Source organism: Pristiophorus japonicus, chromosome 24, assembly GCF_044704955.1.
Source record: "Pristiophorus japonicus isolate sPriJap1 chromosome 24, sPriJap1.hap1, whole genome shotgun sequence".
NCBI lineage: Eukaryota > Metazoa > Chordata > Chondrichthyes > Pristiophoridae > Pristiophorus > Pristiophorus japonicus.
Genome location: NC_092000.1, coordinates 5,606,668 through 5,633,020, shown reverse-complemented (window position 1 = coordinate 5,633,020; position 26,353 = coordinate 5,606,668). Strand labels below are relative to the sequence as shown.

Here is a 26,353-nt window from a genome sequence, read left to right as displayed (position 1 = left end):
GGAGGGAGAGGGAGCGCGAGAGGGAGGGAGGGAGAGGGAGGGAGGGAGAGGGAGCACGAGAGGGAGGGAGGGAGAGGGAGTGAGTGCAAGAGGAGGGGGAGGGAGGGGGGGAGGGAGCGCGAGAGGGAGGGGGGGGAGGGAGCGCGAGAGGGGTGGGGGAGGGAGCGCGAGAGGGGGTGGGGGAGGGAGCGCGAGAGAGGGGGGGAGGGAGCGCGAGAGGGAGGGGGGGAGGGAGCGCGAGAGGGAGGGGGGAGGGGGAGGGAGGGGGGAGGGAGCGCGAGAGGGAGGGAGGGAGCGCGAGAGGGAGGGGGGAGGGAGCGCGAGAGGGAGGGAGGGAGCGAGCGCAAGAGGGAACGCGAGAGGGAGGGAACGCGAGAGGGACGAGAGCGTAAGCCCCAGAAGGTAACCAACATTCTGCCACTCCCAGCCTGTGAAGCAGGAGTGAGTTCGTTCCTCCCCCACACCCCAGCGAGCAAGGAGCAGAAGTAGAAGGGTGAAAATTCCATCCCCAACCCTCCCAAGGTGTCCAACAGCAGCTCTCGCAACACACACCGGAGTGGGGGGAGTTCCTAACGGCCCCATCAGCGGAGGGGCTTGTCTGTTCCTCGCGTCTCTCTGGCGCACTGCAGTCCAATCACGGCTCCTCGGCACTGTGACAGCACATTCCCCCCCCGCCCCCCCCTCCACCACAGCGAGTGAGAATGGCGTGTGAAGCAGATCGGCCAGTGCAGTGCTGTGTGACCGAGAGTGACCTCATGCTCCATTGATTCCTGTTGTGCACAGTGCCATCTGCTTGGTTATTGCAGCCGTGCACGTTTGTGCGCCTGAAGGTTTCACTGCTGCTGTTGTCCCTTGTCCTTGTGCCTGTGAGTGTCAGGGACTGGGTATTTTTTTTCCTTCCCTTGTAAATAAGACTGACTAAATATGATCGAGAATCGCTGAATCCGAGAAGCAACAACCATGTGGCTGTTTAACTTATGTACATTTCTGTTACTAAATCTGCAAAAGTTGAAGAGATTAAAAATTCACGTGCAGCATTGTGTACAATAAAATAAGAATTAGGAGCAGGAGTCGGCCATTCGGCCCCTCGAGCCTGCTCCGCCATTCAATGTGATCACGGCTGATCTTCGACCTCAACTCCACTTTCCCGCCCGATCCCCATATCCCTCGATTCCCCAAAAGTCCAAAATTCTATCGATCTCAGCCTTGAATATACTCAAAAGACTGAGCCTCCACAGCCCTCTGGGGCAGAGAATTCCAAAGATTCACCACCCTCTGAGTGACGAAATTCCTCCTCATCTCAGTCCTAAATGGCCGACCCCTTATCCTGAGACTTTGACCCCTCATTCGAGACTCTTCAGCCAGGGGAATCATCCTCGGAGCATCCCTTTAAGAATTTCAATCTTCTAAACTCTAGAGAATACAGGCCTAGTCTACTCAATCTCTCCTCATAGGACAATCCCCCCCCATCCCAGAAATCAGTTTGGTGAACCTTCGTTGCACTTCCCTCTCTGGCAATTCTTAAATAGACGCAAATATGCTTCCTTGGGTAATGAGACCAAAACTGTACAGAGTGTTATATGTATAATAATATGAAGCCAATCGGTGTATTATCGATAATGAAAACTTGTAGCTCCTGGTCGATTTGTGCCGTTTCTTTTACTGGTTCTTGAGTTTTGAAGGACTGATTCCACCTTTGGCTGATCTTTTGAGTGATTTGCTTTGGTTTTGAATGGGCCATCGCAGGTTAAGCTGCGGCATTGCTGTATGTAACAGTAAGAGCTGGGGGTCTGCGGGCAAAGGGCCTATCGGCCCTGTTTTGGAATTTATTTCGACAGCCGACGGGTGTTATAATTGTCGTATCATTCGAATTATGGGGAGAGGAGAACAACAACAGCTTGTATTAATATAGCGCCTTTAATGTAGTGAAACGTCCCAAAGCGCTTCACAGGAGTATTATGAAATAAAAATTTGACACCGAGCCGCATAAATAGAAATTAGCGCAGGTGACCAAAAGCTGGTAGGTTTTAAGGAGCAGCTTGAAGGAGAAAAGAGAGGCGGAGAGTTTTAGGGAGGGAGTTCCAGAGCTTGGGGCCCAGGCAACAGAAGGCACGGCCAGCAATGGTTGAGCGATTTATAATCGGGGATGCTCAGGAGGGCAGGGAGAAGCTGGAAATCTTAAACAGACACACATACGCCGAAGCTGATTTCTCTCTCTCTTTGTTGTTGTAGATCGCCTGTTTTACATCTATACGTCTGGTACCACAGGAATGCCTAAAGCTGCCATTGTCGTGCACAGCAGGTACGTAGAAACATATAAAATTCTGACGGGACTGGACAGGTTAGATGCAGGAAGAATGTTCCCGATGTTGGGGAAGTCCAGAACCAGGGGTCACAGTCTAAGGATAAGGGGTAAGCCATTTAGGACCGAGATGAGGAGAAACTTCTTCACTCAGAGAATTGTGAACCTGTGGAATTCTCTACCGCAGAGAGTTGTTGAGGCCAGTTCGTTAGATATATTCAAAAAGGAGTTAGATGTGGCCCTTACGGCTAAAGGGATCAAGGGGTATGGAGAGAAAGCAGGAATGGGGTACTGAAGTTGCATGGTCAGCCATGATCATATTGAATGGCGGTGCAGGCTCGAAGGGCCGAATGGCCGCCTACTGCACCTATTTTCTATGTTTCTATGCACCAGAACTGCGTGGCAGAGCAGAGGGGCACTGACTTCTCAAAGGTTCTGTCCTGGCAACGTTAGCAAAAGGACCGGAGGGGGAGACGAGGAGAATTCTTTTTTACGCAGCGAATTATGATCTGGAACGCGCTGCCTGAAAGGGTGGTCGAAAATACTTGAAAGGGAAAAATGTGCTGGGTTATGGGGAAAGAGCAGGGGGGAGTGGGACCGATCGGATCGCTCTGTCACACAGCTGGCACAGGCATGGTGGGCCAAATGACCTCCTCCTGTGCTGTAAGGTTCTATAATTAGCAGCAATTATAAACACGTTAATCACCAAGACAGTGTGCAGATTTATAGTACATGGCAATGTGAAGGGACATAAGAACAGGAGGAAGCTATTCCACCATTCAGTCAGACCACGGCTGATCTGTGACCTAACTCCATATACCTGACTTTGCCCCATATACCTTAATACCTTTAGTTAACAAAAATCTATCCATCTCTGATTTAAAATTAACAACTGACCCAGCACCAATTGCCGTTTGCAGAAGAGAGTTAGAAACCTCTACCACCCTTTGTGTGTAGAAGTGTTTTCTAATTTCACTCCTGAAAGGTCTGGCTCTAATGTTTAGACTGTGCCCCCTGGTCCTAGACTCCCCAACCAGCGGGAATAGTTGCTCTCTATCTACCCTATCAGCTCCCCTTAATATCCTGAAATCTTCTATCCGATCGCCCCTTAACCTTCTAAATTCAGGGGAATGCAGCCCTAGTTTGTGTAGGTGGGAGACGTACACTGGGGTTAAACTCTGTAGCCTGTGTCAGCGCTCACAGTGTGATGTCTTTGAATGTACCTGCTCGAGGTGATGGGAACAGGATGCTATTGTGCTAATTGTTTCTGCGTCTATAAATTGGAGAGAGAGAGAGCTGCTGGGGATGGTACATTTTCCTTTAAGCTAACCGTATAGCCCACATTCTAAACTCCCTGTGAGCGATGTCAACAGTTTACTTCAGTGCTTTACTATGACCAAGAACCAGCCTAATTCTGATTCCAAAGTCACTGCTCTTGATCCAGTAGTTGCAAGATGCCATTAACTTTTCCTCTCCTGCGCACCCTCCAATACCCCTCCTTCTCAATTTCCCCCTGCCGCTGGGGTGATGGGTGAGCGGGACCTGGTGCAAGTTAGGACATGGGCAGCCTGGTTTTGGATCACCTCTAGTTTCCGTAGCACATGGGACATGGTGACTGGCCTGCTCCGTGCAATATACAACTCTGCCTTTCCCGTCTCCACCCCACTCACGACTTACCCAGTGTCCTTGGTTGCAGGTACTATAGGATGGCTGCGTTTGCTTATTACGGATTCCGAATGAGGGCCGATGACATTATTTATGACTGCTTGCCACTGTATCATTCAGCAGGTAACACTGTAGTCACATTAACCTTCCCAGTTTTCTCCATTGTAGTATTTTTGTTTGGAAGTTGTGGAATGAGCTGGCAGAGTGGGCTAATGCAAGTGCACCGTGTCCTTCATTACCATCCTCAATCCCCACACCAGGTTCCGAGCTTGACTAGCCCAACAGATGGAATCACCAATTGAAGGTTCGATACTGGGATACACAAGGACACTCACCTTAAGGACCGAAGAGCTCAGTCCTTTTTTTTTATCGATCATTCCCACCTATCCAGCTTGCAGTAAACCTGCTCCACATCTTGGTTTAATGTCTCTACCGAAAGCCGATACCTCCGACAGTGCGGCGCTCCCTCAGTACTGCCCCTCCGACAGTGCGGCGCTCCCTCAGTACTGCCCCTCCGACAGTGCGCCGCACCCTCCACACTGCCCCTCCGACAGTGCGCCGCTCCCACAGCACTGCCCCTCCGACAGTGCGGCACTCCCTCGGCACTGCCCCTCCGACAGTGCGCCGCTCCCTCGGCACTGCCCCTCCGACAGTGCGCCGCTCCCACAGCACTGCCCCTCCGACAGTGCGGCACTCCCTCAGGACTGCCCCTCCGACAGTGCGCCGCTCCCTCGGTATGTCCCTCCGACAGTGCGCCGCTCCGTCGGCACTGCCCCTCCGACAGAGCGGCGCTCCCTCGGCACTGCCCCTCCGACAGTGCGGCGCTCCCTCGGCACTGCCCCTCCGACAGTGCGGCGCTCCCTCGGCACTGCCCCTCCGACAGAGCGGCGCTCCCTCGGCACTGCCCCTCCGACAGCGCGGCGCTCCCTCGGCACTGCCCCTCCGACAGCGCGGCGCTCCCTCGGCACTGCCCCTCCGACAGTGCGGCGCTCCCTCGGCACTGCCCCTCCGACAGTGCGGCGCTCCCTCGGCACTGCCCCTCCGACAGTGCGGCGCTCCCTCGGCACTGCCCCTCCGACAGTGCGGCGCTCCCTCGGCACTGCCCCTCCGACAGTGCGGCGCTCCCTCGGCACTGCCCCTCCGACAGTGCGGCGCTCCCTCGGCACTGCCCCTCCGACAGTGCGGCGCTCCCTCGGCACTGCCCCTCCGACAGTGCGGCGCTTCCTCGGCACTGCCCCTCCGACAGTGCGGCGCTCCCTCGGCACTGCCCCTCCGACAGTGCGGCGCTCCCTCGGCACTGCCCCTCCGACAGTGGGGCACTGCCCCTCCGACAGTGCGGCGCTTCCTCAGTGAGGCGGGAGTGCGACCTACTGAACCACGGCTGATGCTTTGTGCTATTAAGTGGCTTGTGAGAGAGTAGAGTGTGAAGTTTCTCGAATAGTCGGACAGGCCAGGAGAATCACAGTGGACCCTTTGTGTCCGGTACTTTGATGCCATTTCCTGTCTCTTTCAGAATTGCAGCTTCTCATTTTGCCTCTACACTGCCTTTCATGTCATTCAGTCGGGCGGGCTTTGAAATATTTTTCAAATGCATTCACCAAGTACACACCTGTGCATTGTTTATTAAGTTGAGCTGTTGTGTTTCTGTAGCACAGGGCTTTGTGCCCAACTGCCTTGGATTCTCCACAAGTGTTGCTCCCTCTTTTGTTGCCGGAATGCCAAACGGTACCACACGTGAGAGAGATCCCTTCACAAAACGTAGACTGGTGCTACACTGCAACCATGAATCTTCCTTCAGTCTGTGAACTCTTTGCTTACCTGTTTAAGCCACCGTGGGTGTACATAAGAACAAATGAGTTAGGAGTAGGCCATACACTTTCTCGTCCGCACCCCATATTTTCCTTTATTCATTCACGGGATGTGGGCATCGCTGGCAAGGCCGGCATTTATTGCCCATCCCTAATTGCCCTGGAGTGTCTCGCTGGGCCATTTCAGAGGGGCAGTTAAGAGCCAACCACATTGCTGTGGGTCTGGAGTCACATATCGGCCAGACCGGGTAAAGGCAGCAGATTTCCTTCCCTTCCTTTTAAGGACATTAGTGAACCAAATGGATTTTTACGACAATCCGGTAGTTTCATGGTCACCATTACTGATACTAGCTTTTTATTCCCGATTTATTTAATTAACTGAATTTAAATTCCCCAGCTGCCGTGGTGGGGTTTGAACTCCGGATCATTAATCCCGTAACATTACCACTATGCTGCCCTTCCCTCAGAATATCCCTCGATTCCCCTAGCGTCCAAAAATCTATCGACCTCAGCTTTGCAAACACTGAACGATTCAGCATCCACAGCCCTCTGGGGCAGAGAATTCCAAAGATTCACCACCCTCTGAGTGAAGAAATTTCTCCTCATCTCAGTCCTAAATGGCCGAGCCCTTATCCTGAGACTGTGACCCCTTAGTTTGAGATTCTCCAGCCCGGGGGAAACAACCTCTCGCTATCTGCCCCCTCAATCCTCCATTACATTTCGCCCGCTGTGGAATGTGGCAGATACCACTTTTTAAATTCTGGTGTAGGTATAAAAATAAAATCATGGATTCTGCGAACTGAAATAAAAGCAGAATGTGGTGTAAACCCTCGGCAGGTCTGTCTCTGACTGCACAGTGTTAGGAGACTAATGTTTGATCAGCATTTGAGCTCCTGTGTAACCCTCTCGGATGTCAATTTTTAATTAAAATTATGTCATGAGGAAGAGAGTTTATTGAAGGAACCCTGTGTTAACATCATTTACTCACAATTATCATCGGGGGGAGTGCACAGCAAATCGGGGGACTTGTGAGTGAGCAACAATAACTTACATTTATATAGAGCCTTTAACGTAAAACGTCCCAAGGTGCTTCACAGGAGCGATTATCAAACAGAATTTGACGCCAAGGCACATAAACGAAAGACTTGCATTTATGTAGCGCCTTTTACGACCACCGGACGCCTCAAAAGCGCTTTACAGCCAATAAAATGCTTTTGAAGTGGAGTCACTGTTGTAATAAAGAGCTATTGGCACAGGTGACCAAAAGCTTGGTGGAGAGGTTCAGGGAGGGAGTTCTAGTGCTTGGGACCCAGGCTGCTGAAGGCACGGCCGCCAATGGTGGAGCGATGGAAATCGGGGATGCTCAAGAGGCCAGAATTGGAGGAGCGCAGGGATCTGGGAGGGTTACAGAGATGGGGGAGGGCTTTGATTGAAGGGGATATGGACCAGCCCCAAAACATTGGCAGCAGGAGAGAAGAGTGCAATGGCTTCCTCATTGGGCTTTGTTACCAAACAAACGTGTTGCGCCCTTGTGGCTGCTGACCGCCCTCCGCCCGTAGTCTGAACCGCTTCTTATCTGTTGCCGGCTTGTTGTCGGTAGTGCGAGAGGCCTGTTCTTAAACCATGCGCCTGTCTGTTGTGCCGCCAGGCAATATAGTTGGTGTGGGACAGTGTCTGATGCACGGCCTGACTGTCGTGATCAAGAAGAAGTTCTCTGCCAGCCGATTCTGGGACGACTGCGTGAAGTACAACTGCACGGTGAGTGTTTACCAGCCTGGCTCTGCCGCGGGTGCTGGGGGCTCCCAATCCGTGGCACCGCCCTGCATAACGCTCGCATCTCCGCCTCGCCCCCTTTGGACTAACTTCCAGCCCGCTCGCTCACGGATTTCCCACAGCAAAGGAGGAAAGTCTTGCATTTATATAGCGCCTTTAATGACCATCGGACGGCTCAAAGTGCCAGTTGTTGAAGTGTAGTCACTGTTGTAATGCAGGACTGCAGGGAGCCAGACCTTTAAATAAGGACATAAGAATTAGGAGCAGGAGTCGGCCATTCGGCCCCTCGAGCCTGCTCCGCCATTCAATAAGATCATGGTTGATCTTCTCCCATCTCCCACCCGATCCCCAGATCCTTTGATTCCCCTAAACGTCCAAAAATCTTATCGATCTCCGTCTTGGATATACTCAACAACTGAGCAACCACAGCCCTCTGGGACAGAGAGTTCCAAAGATTCACCACCCTCTGAGTGAAGAACTTCCTCCTCATCTCAGTCTTAAATGGCCGACCCCTGATCCTGAGGCTGTGTGACCCCTGGTTCTAGACTCCCCAGCCCGGGGGAAACAACCTCCCTGCATCTACCCTGTCCATCCCCCTCAGAATCTTGTATGTTTCAATGAGATCACCTCTCACTCTTCCAAACTCCAGAGAATATAGGCCCAATCTACTCAATCTCTCCTCGGAGGACAATCCCTCTCATCCCAGGGATCAATCGAGTGAACCATTGTTGCACCGCCTCCAAGGCAAGTATATCCTTCCTTAGATAAGGAGACCAGAACTGTGCGCAGTACTCCAGGTGCAGTCTCACAAAGCCCTGTACAATTGTAGTAAGACTTCCTTACTCTTGTACTCCAAACCCACTAGCAATAAAGGCCAACGTGCCATTTGCCTTCCTACTTGCATTCAGTTAGATCATGGCTAATCTTTATCTTAACTTCCTTTTCCCTCCTTGGTTCCATAACCCTTAACACACTTACCTAACGTGAATTTTATAACCTCAGTTTTGACATTTTCAACTGACTCCCGGTCTGAACAACTTTTTGGGGGAGAGAGAGTTCCAGATTCCCACTGCCCCTTTGTGTGAAGAAGTGCTTCCTGACATCACCCCTGAAAGGCCTGGCTCTAATTTTAAGGTTATGTCCCCTTGTTCTGGACTCCCCCCGCCCCTAGAGCAAATAGTTTTTCTTTATCTACCCCATCAAATACTTTACTCATCTTAAACACTGTGATTAGATCACCGCTCAGTCATCCATACTCGAGGGAACACAAGCCTAGTCTATGCGACCTGTCCCTATCATTTAACCCCTTTAGCCCCGGTATCATTCTGCTGAATCTGCGTTGCTGCCCCTCCGAGGCCATTATATCCTTCCAGAGGCACGGTCCCCAGAACTGATATTCTAAATGGGGTCTAACCAGAGCTTTATACAACTGCAGCAAAACCTCCACCCCCTTTGTATTGCAGCCCCCCTTGAGACAGAATCACAGAAACGGTCACAGCCCGGGAGGAGGCCATTCGGCCCGTCCAGCCCGTGCCGGCTCTCTGCAAGAGCACTTCAGCCAGTCCCACTCCCCCCGCCCTTTCCCCGTAACCCTGCACATTCTTTGTCCTTCAGGCACTTATCCAACTCCCTTTTGAAAGCCACGATTGAGTCTGTCTCCACCACCCTCTCAGGCAGCGCATTCCAGATCCTAACCACTCGCTGCGGGAAAATGTTTTCCCTCGTGTCGCCTTTGGTTCTTCTGCCAATCGCCTTAAATCTGTGTCCTCTGGTTCCCGACCCTTCCGCCCAATGGGAACAGTTTCTCTCTCTCTACTCTGTCCAGACCCCTCATGATTTTGAACACCTCCATCAAATCTCCTCTCAACCTTCTCTGCTCCAAGGAGAACAACCCCGGCTTCTCCGGTCTATCCCCGTAACCGAAGTCCCTCATCCCTGGAACCATTCTCGTCAATCTTCTCCGCGCCCCCCCGCCCCCTCTCTGAGGCCTTCCGATATAAAGGCCAAGCTGCTGTTAGCTTCTCTCTCTCTCTCTCTCTTGTCTGAATGTAACGTGGGACGATTGTTTCCCCAGATTGTGCAGTACATCGGGGAGATCTGCCGCTACCTCCTCAACCAGCCGGTGCGCCAGGCCGAGACCCAGCACCGCGTCCGCATGGCAGTCGGCAACGGCCTGAGACCCTCGGTCTGGGAGGCCTTCACCGGCCGCTTCCACATCAAGCAGATGGGCGAGTTCTACGGGGCCACCGAGTGCAACTGTGCCATCGCCAACCTCGACGGCAAGGTAGGTACCGAGCCGCCTGACCCCGGCCTCGCTCGGGGGGGAGCTTTCCCCCCTCCACCCCCCCCCCCCCCCCCGGGCCATTCGGTGGGGCTTCGCGCGCGTCCTCGCCTAGGAGGGGCAGATTACCGGCTAGAGGAAACGGGAGCCTTGTTTCACCTTTTTTTAGACCGCCCCGCATGGGGAGGAAAGAGGTCGGGTGCGTTCCATTTCATAGCCGTGACCTCGCCGCAACCTAATAAACGTTAACTTATCCCCTCCCCCCGCCCCCACCCCACGTTCCCGCTGAGCTGAGCGGCCCCACACACAGCGGTCTAAAGGTTCCGCGTCGGCCGCTCGCCAGCGTGTAGGTGGAAGAAACCGCACAGGCGCGGAAATTCGAATGGGCCGCGCGGCCAGTTAAAGGGGCCACGCGCGAAAATTAGAGGGGACATTGGACCCCCCCCCCCCAACCACTCAACCAACCCCCTCCCCCCAAAATTGGCTGCGTATAGTGAGGTCACTATTCCCTGGCCAGAATGGAGATGATTGGGTAACTCCCCCTGGGGATCGCACTGCTGCCAGTGACCAGGATTGATTTTTTACGCCCATCATTTGTATTGTGTAACCACCCTTCACTCTCTGCATCATGCTGTACTCGGGGGAAATGCCGTTTGTTGTAGTTTCAGCGATGAGTTTGGAGACTGTGCCGCAGTTCTAGTGTAAATAGACTCTGTTTATCGTTTGATGAATAAATGTGAGCTCCACTCCTTCACGGCAAACGAGCCAAAGGTGGGCAGAGGAAACGTGACCGGGACACCCTCAAAGCCTCCCTGATAAAGTGCAACATCCCCCACCGACACCTGGGAGTCCCCGGCCAAAGACCAGTCCGCCCTCAGTGGAGGAAGTGCATCCGGGAGGGCGCTGAGCACCTCGAGTCTCGTCGCCGAGAGCGTGCAGAAACCAAGCGCAGGCAGCGGAAGGAGCGTGCGGCAAACCAGTCCCACCCTCCCCTTCCCTCATCCACTGTCTGTCCCACCTGTGACAAGGGACTGTGACTCTCGTATTGGACTGTTCAGCCACCTCAGGACTCATTTTTACTGTGGAAGGACAAGTCTTCCTTTATTCCGAGGGACTGCCTATGATGATGAGACTCTGCTGTAGTTTCGGTCTTGGGTTCGGAGACTCTATATATATTAAAAGCACAGGTCGTGCCCTTCCCCCCACCCCCCAAAACTTACTGGCTGACACAGTGGTGTCAATATTCACTCTCTTTTTTAAAAAAAAATTAAAATTGGGGGATAATTACTCTTTTGAGGGTAATTTAGAAATTAAGGAAGTGAATTAGCTGCAGGCAGCCTCTGCTCTATTGGCAGTGACGTGACGTTGGTATTGCTGTATATTTTGCCGTGTTACTTGTCCTGTTTGTCAGTTCAGTGCTTAACCCAAATGCCACCTCGACCTCTGCCCCCCCTGCAGGTCGGGGCCTGTGGGTTCAACAGCCGGATTTTCCCCCACGTCTACCCGATCCGCCTGTTGAAGGTCAACGAGGACACCCTCGAGCTTATCCGAGGTCCCAACGGTCTCTGCATCAGCTGCAAACCAGGTAATCGTCGAGTGCGTCTCGGAGGGACTCTGTGTGTGTGCGTGTGTGTGTGCGTGTGTGTGTGTGTGTGTGTGTGTGTGTGTGTGTGTGTGCGTGTGTGTGTGTGCGTGTGTGTGTGTGCGTGTGTGTGTGTGCGTGTGTGTGTGTGCGTGTGTGTGTGTGCGTGTGTGTGTGTGCGTGTGTGTGTGTGTGTGTGTGCGTGTGCGTGTGTGCGTGTGTGTGTGTGCGTGTGTGTGTGTGCGTGTGTGTGTGTGCGTGTGTGTGTGTGTGTGCGTGTGTGTGTGTGTGTGTGTGTGTGTGTGTGCGCGCGTGTGTGCGCGCGTGTGTGTGTGTGCGCGCGCGTGTGTGCGCGCGTGTGTGTGCGCGCGCGTGTGTGTGCGCGCGTGTGTGTGCGCGCGTGTGTGTGCGCGTGTGTGTGCGCGCGTGCGTGTGTGTGTGTGCGTGTGTGTGTGCCGACGTTGCCCCGTAAACTGCACAGCCCGCTCAAATCTTTGTGCATGCGCGGGTAGCTACAGCGGGGAAGCCGTTGAGCGGGACCTTGCGGCTGACTGCGCGGCTGAGCAGCTTCGCGGGAGCGGTGGTTGCTGCTGTTTCCGGGTATGGAAGTGTATACGGTTGTCTGCCGTCGGTGCCCCTCACCCGACGCGCTCTCCAGTCAGCCATGGGTCCAGCCGGGTGCAATGCAACCCACTCCTCGGGCCATTTTCCACTTTCGACACCAAACCATCCTGTTAGTTTCTTCCGGGGACAGTATGACCTTGCATCACCAACTCTGTCCTGCAGAGTCCATTAGGGACTCGGTTAATGCTGCCCAACCTGATAGAATCATAGAAATTTACAGCACGGAAGGAGGCCATTCGGCCCATCGTGTCCGCGCCGGCCGACAAAGAGCTACCCAGCCGAATCCCACTTTCCAGCTCTGGGTCCGTAGCCCTGCAGGTTACAGCACTTCAGGCGCACATCCAGGTACTGTTTAAATGTGGTGAGGGTTTCTGCCTCTACCACCCTTTCAGGCCGTGAGTTCCACCCCAGACCCCCACCACCCTCTGGGGTGAAGAGATCTCCCCTCATATCTCCTCTAAACCTTCTACTAATTACTTTAAATCTATGCCCCCCTGATTATTGACCCCTCTGCGATATGTGGGCGCACTGGGTCCGTGCAGCGGAGCTGGTCTCCAGTCGTCCTGGTTAACCCTTGCCACTGGACCGAGACCTAGCTCTGTCAAGCCCCGTGTGGTGGCTGGTGTGCAACGGTCACCCCACGTTAAAAAAATCCACGCACAGGCATCTTCCACCCTTCAGCATGTAGTTCGGGATCTGGAATATTAGGTCCTTCACTGAAACACCTGTGAACTCATCCTTTTTTTGGCGTGGAAGCAAGTCATCCTCGTTTGGAGGGACCGCCTATAATGAAGGTAAACAGGTCCGTCCTATCCACTCTATCCAGGCTCCTCATAATTTTATACACCTCAATAAGGCCTCCCCCCCTCAGCCTCCTCTGTTCCAAACCTCATTTCACTGACAGCGTGAGAACATTTGATCATCCACCTGGGCTGCAATCGAACCAGGGACCTAACGACGAGAAGGCAAGTGCTAAGCACCGTTGAACCTGTTCCACCCTCGAGTGTGAGCTTGTCCCCATCTACTGGAGCAAAGCAGAATTGCACCTAGCGTGCATTACCACTGAAGGCAGTTCAAGGTGGTGCAGTGCAACTTAACTCCCACATCTCGTGCCTGACCGTGCACCGTAAAGGCTGGCATTTCTTCTGCATTCCTCCTGTCCTTCCTTGTAGGGGAACGGTAGCGTAGTGGTTATGTTACGGGACCAGTAACCCAGAGACCGGGACTAATGATCCACAGATTCGAGTTCAAATCCCACCACGGCAGCTGGGGAATTTAAATTCAGTTAATTAAATAAAAAGCTAGTATCAGTAATGGTGACCATGAAACTGCCGGATTATGGTTTTATAAAAAAAAAAACATCCGGTTCATTAGAGCATAAGAATTAGGAGCAGGAGTCGGCCATTCGGCCCCTCGAGCCTGCTCCGCCATTCAATGAGATCACGGCTGATCTTACACCTCAACTCCACTTTCCCGCCCGATCCCCATATCCCTTGATTCACTTAATATCCAAAAATCTAGCGATCTCGGTCTTGAATATACTCCCAAGACTGAGCCTCCACAGCCCTCTGGGGCTGAGAACTCCAGAGATTCACCACCCTCTGAGTGAAGAAGTTTCTCCTCATCTCAGCCCTAAATGGCCAGCCCCTTATCCTGAGACTATGACCCCCTGGTTCTAGACTCCCCAGCTCGGGGGAAACATCTACCCTGTAAAAAAAATTTTGTATTAAGAATTTTCACCGAAATAGGTTATGAGGGAACCTGGTGTCACAGTCTCTTTGTGTAAAGGCAGAAATACATTAGATGTCAGGCGGAGAATAGTAGACCTCCGGATGAGACATTAAACCGAGGCCCCGTCTTCTCTCAGGTAGATGTAAATTATCCCACGGCACTGCTTGATGAAGAGCAGGGGAGTTATCCCCGGTGTCCTGGGGCCAATATTTAACTCTCAATCAACAGAACATAAAAACAGATGATCTGGTCATTATCATATTGCTGTATGTGGGAGCTTGCTGTGCGCAAATTGGTTACTGCCTTTTCTACACCGCAACCGTGACTAGAGTTCCAAACGTAGCTCATTGGCTGTGATGCGCTGAGGTTGTGAAAGGTGCAATATAAATGCAAGTCTTTATTTGCCGGCTGTGTACGTGGATGGGCTGCCGCAGTGAGGGCTCACGCAACAGGTCTCTCTCACTTCGGCCCATGGTTCTAGGCTGCGCAAATTCTGCCGTTGATTTCACCGATTTCCACCCTTGCCTCTTTCTCTGAAACAGGTGAGCCCGGCCAGTTGGTCGGCCGCATAAACCAGCAGGACCCCCTTCGGCGGTTCGATGGTTACGCCAACGAAACTGCCACGACCAAGAAGATTGCGTACAATGTGTTTAAGAAAGGAGACAGCGCCTATCTGTCAGGTATACCGACTGTTGTAAAGGTACAGGGGGCGGCACAAAGCATTTATACATGTTCCCCACCTCGGTGTTCAGCCAAGGCCCTCATCTCTGACTCAAAGTTGTGGGTTCAAGTCCCACTCCAGGGACTTGAGCACAATATCTAGGCTGTCACTCCCAGTGCAGTGCTGAGGGAGTGCCGCACTGTCGGAGGGGCAGTACTGAGGGAGCGCCGCGCTGTCAGAGGGGCAGTACTGAGGGAGCGCTGCACTGTGGGAGGGCCAGTACTGAGGGAGCGCCGCACTGTCGGAGGGGCAGTGCTGAGGGAGTGCTGCACTGTCAGAGGGGCAGTACTGAGGGAGCGCCGCGCTGTCGGAGGGGCAGTGCTGAGGGAGCGCCGCACTGTCGGAGGGGCAGTGCTGAGGGAGTGCTGCACTGTCGGAGGGCCAGTACTGAGGGAGCGCCGCGCTGTCGGAGGGGCAGTACTGAGGGAGCGCTGCACTGTGGGAGGGGCAGTGCTGAGGGAGCGCCGCGCTGTCGGAGGGGCAGTACTGAGGGAGCGCCGCACTGTGGGAGAGGCAGTACTGAGGGAGCGCTGCACTGTGGGAGGGGCAGTGCTGAGGGAGCGCCGCGCTGTCAGAGGTGCCGTCTTTCAGATTAAACCGAGGCCCCTTTCTCTCTCTCAGGTGGACGCAAAAGATCCCTTGGCACTATTTCGAAGAAGAGCAGGGGAGTTATCCTCGGTGTCCTGGGGCCAATATTTATCCCTCAATCAACATAACAAAAACAGATTATCTGGTCATTATCACATTGCTGTGTGTGGGAGCTTGCTGTGCGCAAATTAGCTGCTGTGTTTCCCACATTACAACAGTGACTACACTCCAAAAGTACTTCATTGGCTGCAAAGCGCTTTGAGACGTCTGGTAGTCATGAAAGGCGTTATATAAATTGTAAGTCTTTAACAAACACCACCAAAATGAGAATAACCGGTCATTTATTTTGTTGCTGTTTGTGGGAGCTTGCTGTGTGTAAATTGCCTGCTGCATTTCCCTACAACACAACAGTGACTGTACTCTAAGTAATGCTTGCCTGTGAAGTATTTGGGATTTCTTGTATCAATGCAAGTTCCTTCGATCGTTCTGTCTGCCCCGTGACATGCGGGAACCTGAGCTGTTCGAGTTGAATTGTATTTTAGCTTCTCCCTGTTTAATTCCGGTGCCTCTTTTGGCCTCGCTCGGCCGGCCCACAGGTGACGTTCTGGTTATGGACGACCTCGGCTACATGTACTTCAAGGATCGAAGTGGAGACACCTTTCGGTGGCGAGGGGAGAACGTTTCGACCACGGAGGTGGAGGGGAACCTGAGTAAACTCCTGAATCTGACCGATGTGGCAGTGTATGGGGTGGAGGTGCCAGGTAGGCAGCGAGAGCTCTCTCTTCCCCCTACCCCCCACCCCCCCCGGGCTACAACGCTCGCCTCTTCTCCGGTGTTGCCTTTCCCATAAAGCAGGGGTGCCCAACCTACATCCCGGGATGGCGGGACTGACCTATGAGGAGAGACTGGATCGACTGGGCCTGTATTCACTGGAGTTTAGAAGGATGAGAGGGGATCTCATAGAAACTTACAAGATTCTGACGGGATGGGACGGGACAGGTTAGATGCGGGAAGAACGTTCCCGATGTTGGGGGAAGTACAGAACCAGGGCTCACGGTCTAAGGATAAGGGGTAAGCCATTTAGGACCGAGATGAGGAGAAACTTCTTCACTCAGAGAATTGTGAACCTGTGGAATTCTCTACCACAGAAAGTTGTTGAGGCCAGTTCATTGGATATATTCAAGAGGGAGTTAGATGTGGCCCTTACAGCTAAAGGGATCAAGGGGTATGGAGAGAAAGCAGGAAAGGGGTACTGAGGTGAATGATCAGCCATGATCATATTGAATGGTGGTGCAGGCTCGAAGGGCCGAATGGCCTACTCCTGCACCTATTTTCTATGTTACAGGGCGCAACCTCAGACTAACCAGCCCTGGGAGCTAGGCAACACCGTATTTGTTTGTTTGATTCCTTCTCGAGATAATTTGACCCTGAAATGAGCTTTCTGTGTGAAGAAATTTCTCCTCTGTCTTAAATGGCCAACCCTTTCAACCTACTCAGTTGAAGTGTCGATGTACAGAGGGACCTGGGTGTCCTTGTACACCAGTCATTGACAGCAAACACGCAGGTGCAGCAAGCAGTGAGGAAGGCAAATGGTATGTTGGCCTTCATTGCAAGAGGGTTTGAGTACAGGAGCAAGGATGTCTTACTGCAGTTATACAGGGCCTTGGTGAGACCGCACCTGGAGTACTGTGTGCAGTTTTGGTCTCCTTACCTAAGGAAGGATATACTTGCCATAGAGGGAGTGCAGCGAAGGTTCACCAGACTGATTCCTGGGATGTCAGGACTGTCGTATGAGGAGAGATTGGGTCGACTCGGCCTGTATTCACTAGAGTTTAGAAGAATGAGAGGGGATCTCATTGAAAGGTATAAAATTCTGACGGGGTTGGACAGTCTGGATGCGGGGAGGATGTTTCCCCCGGGCTGAGAAGTCTAGAACAAGGGGTCACAGTCTCAGGATACGGGGCAGGAAATTTAGGAGCGAGATGAGGAGAAATGTTTTCACTCGGAGGGTGGTGAACCTGTGGAATTCTCTACCACAGAAGGCTGTGGAGGCCGAGACACTGAATATATTTAAGAGGGTGAGAGATAGATTTCTAGACACAAAAGGCATCAAGGAGTATGGGGAAAAAGCGGGAATATGGTGTTGAGATAGAGGATCAGTCATGATATTGAATGGTGGTGCAGACTCGAGGGGCCGAATGGCCTACTACGTAGCTCCTATTGTCTATGAAGCTCGCTATTGCCTGCAGTATTGCGTTAGTGTACAGCTAACTAGCTGAGCCTCTCGGGGAGAGAGAGAAACAGATTTAATGTTTCAGGGCGATGACCTTTTGTCAGAACTGGAAGGTGTTGCCGATGAACATCTTGTGAATTAGTCCCTGGGCCTGTACTTGCTTTAAAAACCGTTAACCTTCCAGTTCTGACGACAGGTCACCGACCTGAAACATTAACGACTTGTTTCTCCCTCCACAGATGTAGTTCCAGCATTTTCCCGTTTTTGAATTCAGATTTCCAGCATCCGCAGTGTGTTTCTGGCTTTTTGTTCCGCCGACGCTGATTGTTCCGTTCTCTTGCTAGGCGTGGAAGGGAAGGCTGGGATGGCTGCCATCGCCGACCCCGAGAACAAAATTAACCCTGACCTCTTCTACCAGAACCTGCTGAAGGTGTTGCCCCCGTACGCCAGGCCAGTGTTCCTCCGGATCCTCCCCGTCGTCGACACCACAAGTACGTAGCTAGCTGCCTGTCGGATACCCCTCCAGCGGAGGCAGTTCTGTGGGGTTTGGAGTATTAGGTGGCCATTTTCATTTCTGCCTTGACCCTAAGTGCATGCATCGTGTATTGCCCGCTAGGGAGAGCAATACACCTCACCACCCTGAATGGGCCTCTTGTGACATAGCACGACGGATAGAGGAATAAGGGGTTACGGGGAGCGGGCAGGGAAGTGGACCCGAGTCCATGATCGGATCAGGCATGATCGTATTAAATGGCGGAGCAGGCTCGAGGGGCCGTATGGCCGACTCCTGCTCTTGTTTCGAGCCAGAGCAGCGCTTCCCAGGAGGGAAGAGACATGCTTAAAGGCAAGTCGCTTTCCTCTCTGTTTCAAGAGCAGATGAGGCAGAGGCCTGGGAGTGGGCCCTGTTTTCTGCCCTGGCAATTGTAAGGACCTTGACCGAGGTTTAATGTCCTCTGGTGACACGCTGGTTAATTAGGAACAGGAGGAGTCCATACAGCCCCTTAAGCCTGTTCATTCAATGAGCTTGTATCTTAAGATGGGTATCTTAAACTCCATTTACCCACCTTGGGTCCGTAACCCTTAATACCCTTGCCCGAAACAAAAAGCTTATCAATCTCAGTTTTGGAAATTTTCCAGTGACCCCCGGCCTCAGCAACTTTTTTGGGGAGAGAGTTCTAGATTCCCACTGCCGCTTTGTGTGAAGAAGTGCTCCCGACATCACCCCTGAACGGCCTGGCTCTAAATTTAAGGTTAATCCCCCTTGGACTCCCCCTGCCCGAGGGAATGGTTTCTCTCTCTCCACCCTATCAACTCCTTGAATCATCTTAAACACATGTTTTAGTAAGGGAGAAACAGAGTTAACGTTTCAGGTCGTTGGCCTTACAGCAGACCTGGTGATGAAAATAGCAGTTCTAATGAAAGACCAACAACCTGAAATCTTAACCCTGTTTCTCTCCCTCTCCAATGATGTTACCTGGCCTGAGGATTACACGGCACAGAAACAGGCCATTCGGCCCAACCAGTCCGTGCCGGCGTTTATGCTCCGCTCGAGCCTCCTCCCGTCTTTCCTCATCTAACTCTATCAGCATAACCCTCTATTCCCTTCTCCCTCATGCGCTTGTCCAGCCTCCCCTTAAATACATCGATACTATTCGCCTCAACCCCTCCCTGTGGCAGCGAGTTCCACATTCTCGCCCCTCTCTGGGTAAAGAAGTTTCTCCTGAATTCCCTATTTGGTTTCTTGGTGACTATCTTATGCCAATATAAGAAATGGGAACACGAGCAGGCCATGTGGTCTTTCGAGCCTGCTCTTTCCATTCATCGAGATCGTGGCTGATCTGATCTTGGACTCAGCTCCACTTCCCCGCCCGCTCCCCATAACCCTTCACTCCCTTATCTGTCTATCTCCGTCTTAAATATATTCAATGACCCAGCCTCCACAGCTCTCTGGGGCAGAGAATTCCACAGATTCACAACCCTCTGAGAAGAAATTCCTCCTCATTTCCGTTTTAAATGGGCGACCCCTTATTCTGAGACCATGCCCCCTAGTTCTCCTCATCGCAGTCCTAAATGGCCGACCCCTTATTCTGTGATAGTGGACTCGTGTTTTAGACTCCCCAGCCAGGGGAAATGTTTTCCCAGCCTCTAGTTATGCTCTATCCACTCTATCAAACCCTTTCATCATTTTAATGACCTCGATTAGGTCACCCCTCAGCCTTTTTTCAAGAGAAATGAGACCCAGCCTGTTCACCCTTCCCTGATGGGTAATACCTTGCATTTTCTGTTTTTATTTCAAATTTTGGCTTTAGTGGCAATTCTACGATTGTTTAGATTTTTCTTAATAATACCAACTCCCCGATGACCTTCACTCTGGAACTGACTGCGTCCAACAGGATGCGAATCATAGAATCATAGAAATTTACAGCACGGAAGGAGGCCATTCGGCCCATCGTGTCCGTGCCGGCCGACCAAGAGCTACCCAGCCTAATCCCCTTTCCAGCTCTCGGTCCGTAGCCCTGCAGGTTACGGCACTTCAGGTGCACATCCAAGTACTTTTTAAATGTGGTGAGGGTTTCTGCCTCTACCACCCTTTCAGGCAGTGAGTTCCAGACCCCCACCACCCTCTGGGTGAAGACATTTCCCCTCAAATCCCTTCCAAACCTCCCCCTCAATTACTTTAAATCTATGCCCCCTGGTTGTTGACCCCTCTGCTAAGGGAAATAGGTCCTTCCTATCCACTCTATCCAGGCCCCTCATAATTTTATACACCTCTATAAGGTCTCCCCTCAGCCTCCTCTGTTCCAAAGAAAACAACCCCAGCCTATCCAATCTTTCCTCATCGCTAAAATTCTCCACTCCCGGCAACATCCTCGTAAACCTTCTCTGTACCCTCTCCAGTGCCTCCACATCCTTCCTGTAATGTGGTGACCAGAACTGCACGCAGTACTCTAGCTGTGGCCTAACCAGTGTTTTATACAGTTCAAGCATAACCCCCCACTCCTGCTCTTGCCTTTATTAGCCGAGGCATAGAATACAAACATTCCATATGACTTCTTAACCACCTTATCTACCTGGCCTGCACTCCAAGGTCCCTTCCTCTATACTTCTCAATGTCCTACCATTTAATGTGTGTGCCCTTGGCTTGTTAGCCCTCCCCAAATGCATTACCTCTCACTTCTCTGGATTGAATTCCATTTGCCATTGCTCTGCCCACCTGACCAGTTCAGTGATAGCTTCCTGCAGTCCGCAGCTTTCTTCTTCATTGTCAACCACACGGCCGATTTTGGTATCATCTGCAAACTTCTTAATCATGCCCCCTTACATTCAAGTTTGAATTTTGATCAGAGACCCCCTTTGTATTGTTCCAGGTACGTTCAAAATCCAGAAGACCAGGTTACGCAAAGAGGGTTTTGACCCGCATCAGACCAGCGACAGACTGTACTTTCTTGAGTCAAAGCTGGGAAAGTATATCCCTCTGGACAAGATGGTTTACGACAATATCCTGGCTGGAAATTACCATCTATAGTTTAGAAATCGAATTCTGGGAAGCTAACTCATTTATATAAAAAAAATTAAAATCACAGGATAAAATGAGAAACAAAAAACCTGTGCCCAGAGGAGAAAGGGAAAATCCTGTGGAACTAAACACTATTTGCCCCGCTGTTTGCAGCGGGCACGGACCTATTGCTGTGCCGTCTGTCCTGTATGTCGAGCTCCGGGTTTCTCAAAGTAACTATTGGGCCGGCTCGGAAGTCGTGCTCTTGGTGGCCCAGTCTTCCCACAGCCCGATCTAAAATTGGGATCATTAGCACCACGCTACCTATTAATGCCCGTGGAGTTGGAACGGACGGGTCCGATTCGGAAACGGGAACCCCCACCCCCCCATCTCGAGCTAACCAACTTTATTCGAGTCGCTCTCTTTCCTGCTCCAGAGCAATGCTAGGCGGCCGGCACTGACTCGTGAATGAAACACTAAGTCACTAACTGTTTCAAGAGTCGCACTGGTTTCAATCGGCCGCCCCCCCCCCCCTCTCTCTCTCCCCCACCTCCCCCCGCAACCTCCACCCCCCCCCCCAGCCGTCCCCTTGTTAAATCCGCACTCTCTCTCTGTCTTCAGCTATTTCCTGCGTTAATTTGTGCCCGCGTTACCGTGGCTGCGTGTTCCCTTCCTCCTGCCACCGCCACCCCTGAACTTGGCTCTCTGCCTCCCTGTGGCCGAAAGAGGGAGAACGGTGGTCTTTGCACAAGTTAAGGGCAGTGGAGATGGGAGGGTAACAGAGGGAGAATGAAATGTTGTGGCCTTGAGTGCCTGAGGGACCGCGTTGTGTAACGACACACGTGTTTCATTCACCTGTATTACCCATGTGTGCTGTTTTGCGATCGCACGGCACAGCGTTCTGTTCCAGATCACATCGGCAGCTCGGGGAGTGGATTCAGAATGCAGTGGGGTACAGCAGAAGGCGACACCTCTCTTCCTCTACAAGCCGTTGGGCTGTGTAAGTGCTCGGTGTCGCAAACTGTACATTTCAAGCACTTTGCTCGACGTGCCGGGAATGGCAAACGGTTCAAAGGAAATCTTTTTTGAACTAGTCTAGCCAGCGTTCTTGCCAGCTAGCCCCGTGTGTTCCTCCACCTATAGCCACACCACAGATACACTGCCAACGTTCCCTCTGAGCTGTACGGCCATGCAGCTGCCTGCCCAGCCTGGGGCCAACTTTTCCAACGTAGCATTTTGCGCCCGCAGGAAACGTTGAATGGGCCACGCAGCCCGTTAAAGGGACCCCGCAGGAAAATATTCGGGGGGAGCATTGTCCCGTGCATCCTCGAATCGGCGCTTCAGAGGGCATGTGCTGAAGCAGAATGCTCCCTTTTCCCCGCTTTCTGACATTAATAGAAACTCCAGAAATATGCAAAAGCCTCGCTGAATGCTAAGTTTAAAGTAACAATGCAAGTGGTGAAGTCAGGGTGTCCTCGTTCATCACACACAAGCAGCGCACTGCACTCTTCTCGCCGGGGGTATGTGGGAGAGGGGTGTGCGTGTGTCGTGCACACACACGCGCACACACACACACACACACACACCACACCCTACCCACGTTCAGGGCCCCGCTCCCAAGCCAGGCCCCCCGCTCAGGGGGTCACTCCTGGATCTTGCTGTGCTGCGCTGTGCGCTTCGGATTCCGATTTGTGCCAAGCTGGACGTTCGCTGACTGGGAGGTTGGAGGGGGTGTGGGGTGGGAGGGGGGGTGTGGGGAGAGGGGGGGTGTGGGGAGAGGGAAGGGAGAGAGGGGGGGTGGGGGGGGGGGGAGTGTGTGGGAGAGAGAGGGGGGGGGTGTGGGAGAGAGAGAGAGAGAGAGGGGGGGTTGTGGGAGAGAGAGAGAGAGAGAGAGGGGGGGTTGTGGGAGAGAGAGAGAGAGGGGGGGTTGTGGGAGAGAGAGAGAGAGGGGGGGTTGTGGGAGAGAGAGAGAGAGGGGGTGTGTGGGGAGAGGGAAGGGAGAGAGGGGGGGTGGGGGGGGGGGGAGTGTGTGGGAGAGAGAGGGGGGGGGTGTGGGAGAGAGAGGGGGGGGGTGTGGGAGAGAGGGGGGATGTGTGGGAGAGAGAGAGGGGGGGTTGTGGGAGAGAGAGAGGGGGGGTGTGGGAGAGAGAGAGAGGGGGGGTGTGGGAGAGAGAGAGGGGGGGTGTGGGAGAGAGAGAGGGGGGGGTGTGGGAGAGAGAGAGAGGGGGGGTGTGGGAGAGAGAGAGGGGGGGGTGTGGGAGAGAGAGAGGGGGGGTGTGGGAGAGAGAGAGGGGGGGTGTGGGAGAGAGAGAGAGATGGGGGGGCTGTGGGAGAGAAATGGGGGGGCTGTGGGAGAGAAATGGGGGGGCTGTGGGAGAGAGAGGGGGGGGCTGTGGGAGAGAGAGGGGGGGGCTGTGGGAGAGAGAGAGGGGGGTGTGGGAGAGAGAGGGGGGGTGTGGGAGAGAGAGAGGGGGGGTGTGGGAGAGAGAGAGGGGGGGTGTGGGAGAGAGAGAGTGGGGGGTGTGGGAGAGAGGGGGGGTGTGGGAGAGAGAGAGAGGGGGGGGTGTGGGAGAGAGAGAGAGAGGGGGGGTGTGGGAGAGAGAGAGAGAGGGGGGGTGTGGGAGAGAGAGAGAGAGAGGGGGGGTGTGGGAGAGAGAGAGGGGGGGTGTGGGGGAGAGAGAGAGGGGGGGTGTGGGGGAGAGAGAGAGGGGGGGTGTGGGAGAGAGAGAGAGAGAGGGGGGGGTGTGGGAGAGAGGGGGGGTGTGGGAGAGAGAGGGGGGGGTGTGGGAGAGAGAGAGAGGGGGGCTGTGGGAGAGAAATGGGGGGGCTGTGGGAGAGAGAGAGGGGGGTGTGGGGGAGAGAGAGGGGGGGTGTGTGGGGGAGGAGGGGGGGGTGAGCGCGTGGGGGAGAGGGGGCTGGGAGGAACTACCGGTTAGGGTTCACTTTCCCTGGCTCGAAAGATGCTGGTCTGTCTCACTCCCCCAATAGAATAAATTTGCTTTGCTGGACAATGTAAGAGGAGCAGACAGCACTGATCCCCAGCTCCGACACCCCAGAGATGCTGTAAATAAAGACCCAGAGATACCTGCAACAGCACCGGCCGAGGCCACAAGTTTTAGGCAAGAGAGCAAGTCGTATCCAGTGCCACCACTGTAGTAAATATTGGTGATTACCTCAGCTAAGTTATAACCGATCAGAGAAGGCTTATAAAACACTCGTGTGTCCCTGTATTATTTTTCCCCCTCTCTCTTGAAGCCACCGACTCACTTCCACAATCGCCCCCCCACCTCCTAAACTCCTCGCCCAAAATACCCGCTCGACCTGAGTGCAGGCACTGGGTGCTGCCAATCAGTGCCAAGCCTAATCCTGTTGTCGCCAGATTTTGCCCGCTTCCCGGCAGGAGTGACCGGGTACTGACCAGGAGCGGATCACCCTGCCTGACTTTCTTCACCCCCCCCCCCCCCAACCCCACTGCGGCCCCTGCTCTGCGGCGATGTGGCCCCCTGTTCCACCCGTGCTGCTGTCCGAATTGAGATCCCCGTACAAACCTGGGGCCAGCTAGTCTGAATAGCCCGGTTACATCAGCACTGTGAGCATGCTATCCCGAGCAATGGTCAACACTCTAAACATCCGGACACTTGTATGAAACCTGCTATTTTTTTTTGGGGGGGGGTGGGGGGCAATAATATCTTTTCCATTTTAAAATGTCTGCCTCTTTCACCCACTGCCCAAACACCGGGGCCAGTAAAGTGACTTGCTTCCACGGCCTGTGCAAAAAGCCACTCTTGAACCAGAGGAGCTCGGAAGAGGATGAGAGTTTGTGGGAACAAGGTCAGAGTGGTCCATGGTAGGAAAGGGTTTGAATGTTAACATTCAGGAAACTCTATAAGGGTTTCGTTTAGAAGGTATAGACGTGTAAATAATTTGTCTCAACACTGTGGCCTGGTCTTTCTGTCGCCTCCCCTCCAAAAGGGCCAAATCTGAGAAGAGGCAAGTGTTTTTGAAGGGCTGTACATGGGGTCCGATCAGAGAGAGAGAGAGAGAGAGGGCGGGGGGGGGGGGAACGGGGAGGGTAGAATTAGCAGGCAGCTTTGCATCTGCTTTGGTAGTCCCTGAATGCTTGCTGCACTGTCCAACCTCCAGCCCATCGCCCACGTGTAAATGATCCCTCTTGTTTTCTTCTCCCTGGCCAGAAATACAGGCAGGGTCAGCGGAACATCTCTGGGAGGGGGTGGGGTGGGAGGGAGCGAGCGAGCAAAAGTCCTATCTCACCGGGGGCGGCGGGCGTGCCAGATCCACACATCAGAACCAGGGTGACGGGGCTGATCTGTACCCCATCCTCACTAATACTTCACGGGATAGAAGTAGCGGCGTTAGTGCAAAAATATTTTTACAAGCATACCTTTGAGTCCACTCAGCAAGCAGAACGCGTGAATTATGCTTGCGTCGGGGTCTAAAACTACAACAGGATTGAAGGGAACCAAATTTGAATTGTTAGAAATTTTCTTGTAACTCCAACCAAATGCCAGTAGTTTATGAAGCTAATGTGATACTAGTCAAAATGCAGGTGAGACACTAGTTGTGATTTCCGAAAACTAACCCCCTTGTAAAGAAACGTCTTTTCTTAATCTGCAGAATGCGATCTTCCTCGTCCGAGGAATATTAAAAACCCCTCGGAACTGTCGTTCATATTTTCTACTCTCTGCTGTGTGAAAACTGTTGCAAGTGTCTGGCTGATTTGGTCAGAGCTGAAGGGCACTTCGGTTTCACGATGGGTTTGGATTTTACCGTTGGCAGAAGCACAAATGCCATTTTTAAGCAGGGAGAATGTGTTTAGTTTCCTCGACTGAATAAGCACAGGGTGTTCCGAATGGAGGAATAATAGACGAGTTGAGAACCCCTGGTGTTCAAGAGCAATAAGAGTGAAGCGTAATGCAAAAGGGATGATTATATCGATGAGGATTGGCTTGGCTCTCCTTGGAAGGATTGATTTACCCCCTCATCAGGTTTTAACCAGCTTAGTTACTCTTAATTAGACCTGCGGACACACTGCAGTACTGCTTTCCAGAGTGTTGTATTCTGTATTTTGTCTTTATTGGTGGAAGTGCGATTAAACATTGTGTGCCTTAAATATTCTGCGTCTGCATGTGTGTGTGTGTGGGAGAGGGTTATTCTGTCTGGCTATAGAATGGTACCCAAATTGTTGAAACATTTGGAGAACATAAGAAATAGGAGCAGGAGTAGGCCATACGGCCCCTCGAGCCTGCTCCGCCATTCAATACGATCATGGCTGATCCGATCATGGACTCAGCTCCACTTCCTATAACCCCTTATTCCCTTAACGGTTAAGAAATTGTCTTATCTCTGTCTTAAATTTATTCAATATCTCACCTCCCACAGCTCTCTGAGGCAGCGAATTCCACAGATTTACAACCCTCTGAGAAGAAATTTCTCCTCATCTCAGTTTTAAATGGGCAGCCCCTTATTCTAAGATCATGCCCCCTAGTTCTAGTCTCCCTCATCAGTGGAAACAGCCTCTCTGCATCCAC

The 26,353-nt window shown here is 52.8% G+C and overlaps 1 protein-coding gene across 6 annotated transcripts in view; it reads left to right on the top strand.

The window, feature by feature from the left end:
• Positions 1-22,527, top strand: part of slc27a1a (solute carrier family 27 member 1a) — a 61,288-nt gene extending 38,761 nt beyond the window's left edge. For 5 of the 6 annotated variants that reach the window (XM_070867190.1, XM_070867191.1, XM_070867193.1 and 2 more), the window contains exons 5-13: positions 2,233-2,302; positions 3,999-4,090; positions 7,424-7,533; positions 9,623-9,832; positions 11,288-11,414; positions 14,309-14,446; positions 15,672-15,836; positions 17,653-17,799; positions 20,677-22,527. In XM_070867190.1, the coding sequence (XP_070723291.1) occupies positions 2,233-2,302; positions 3,999-4,090; positions 7,424-7,533; positions 9,623-9,832; positions 11,288-11,414; positions 14,309-14,446; positions 15,672-15,836; positions 17,653-17,799; positions 20,677-20,834 (1,217 nt within the window). In that variant the 3' untranslated portion in view covers positions 20,835-22,527. Of the gene's footprint in view, positions 1-2,232; positions 2,303-3,998; positions 4,091-7,423; positions 7,534-9,622; positions 9,833-11,287; positions 11,415-14,308; positions 14,447-15,671; positions 15,837-17,547; positions 17,592-17,652; positions 17,800-20,676 lie in introns of those variants that run through there. The other variant, XM_070867194.1, reaches the window with a different exon arrangement.
• Positions 22,528-26,353: the final 3,826 nt, after the last annotated feature.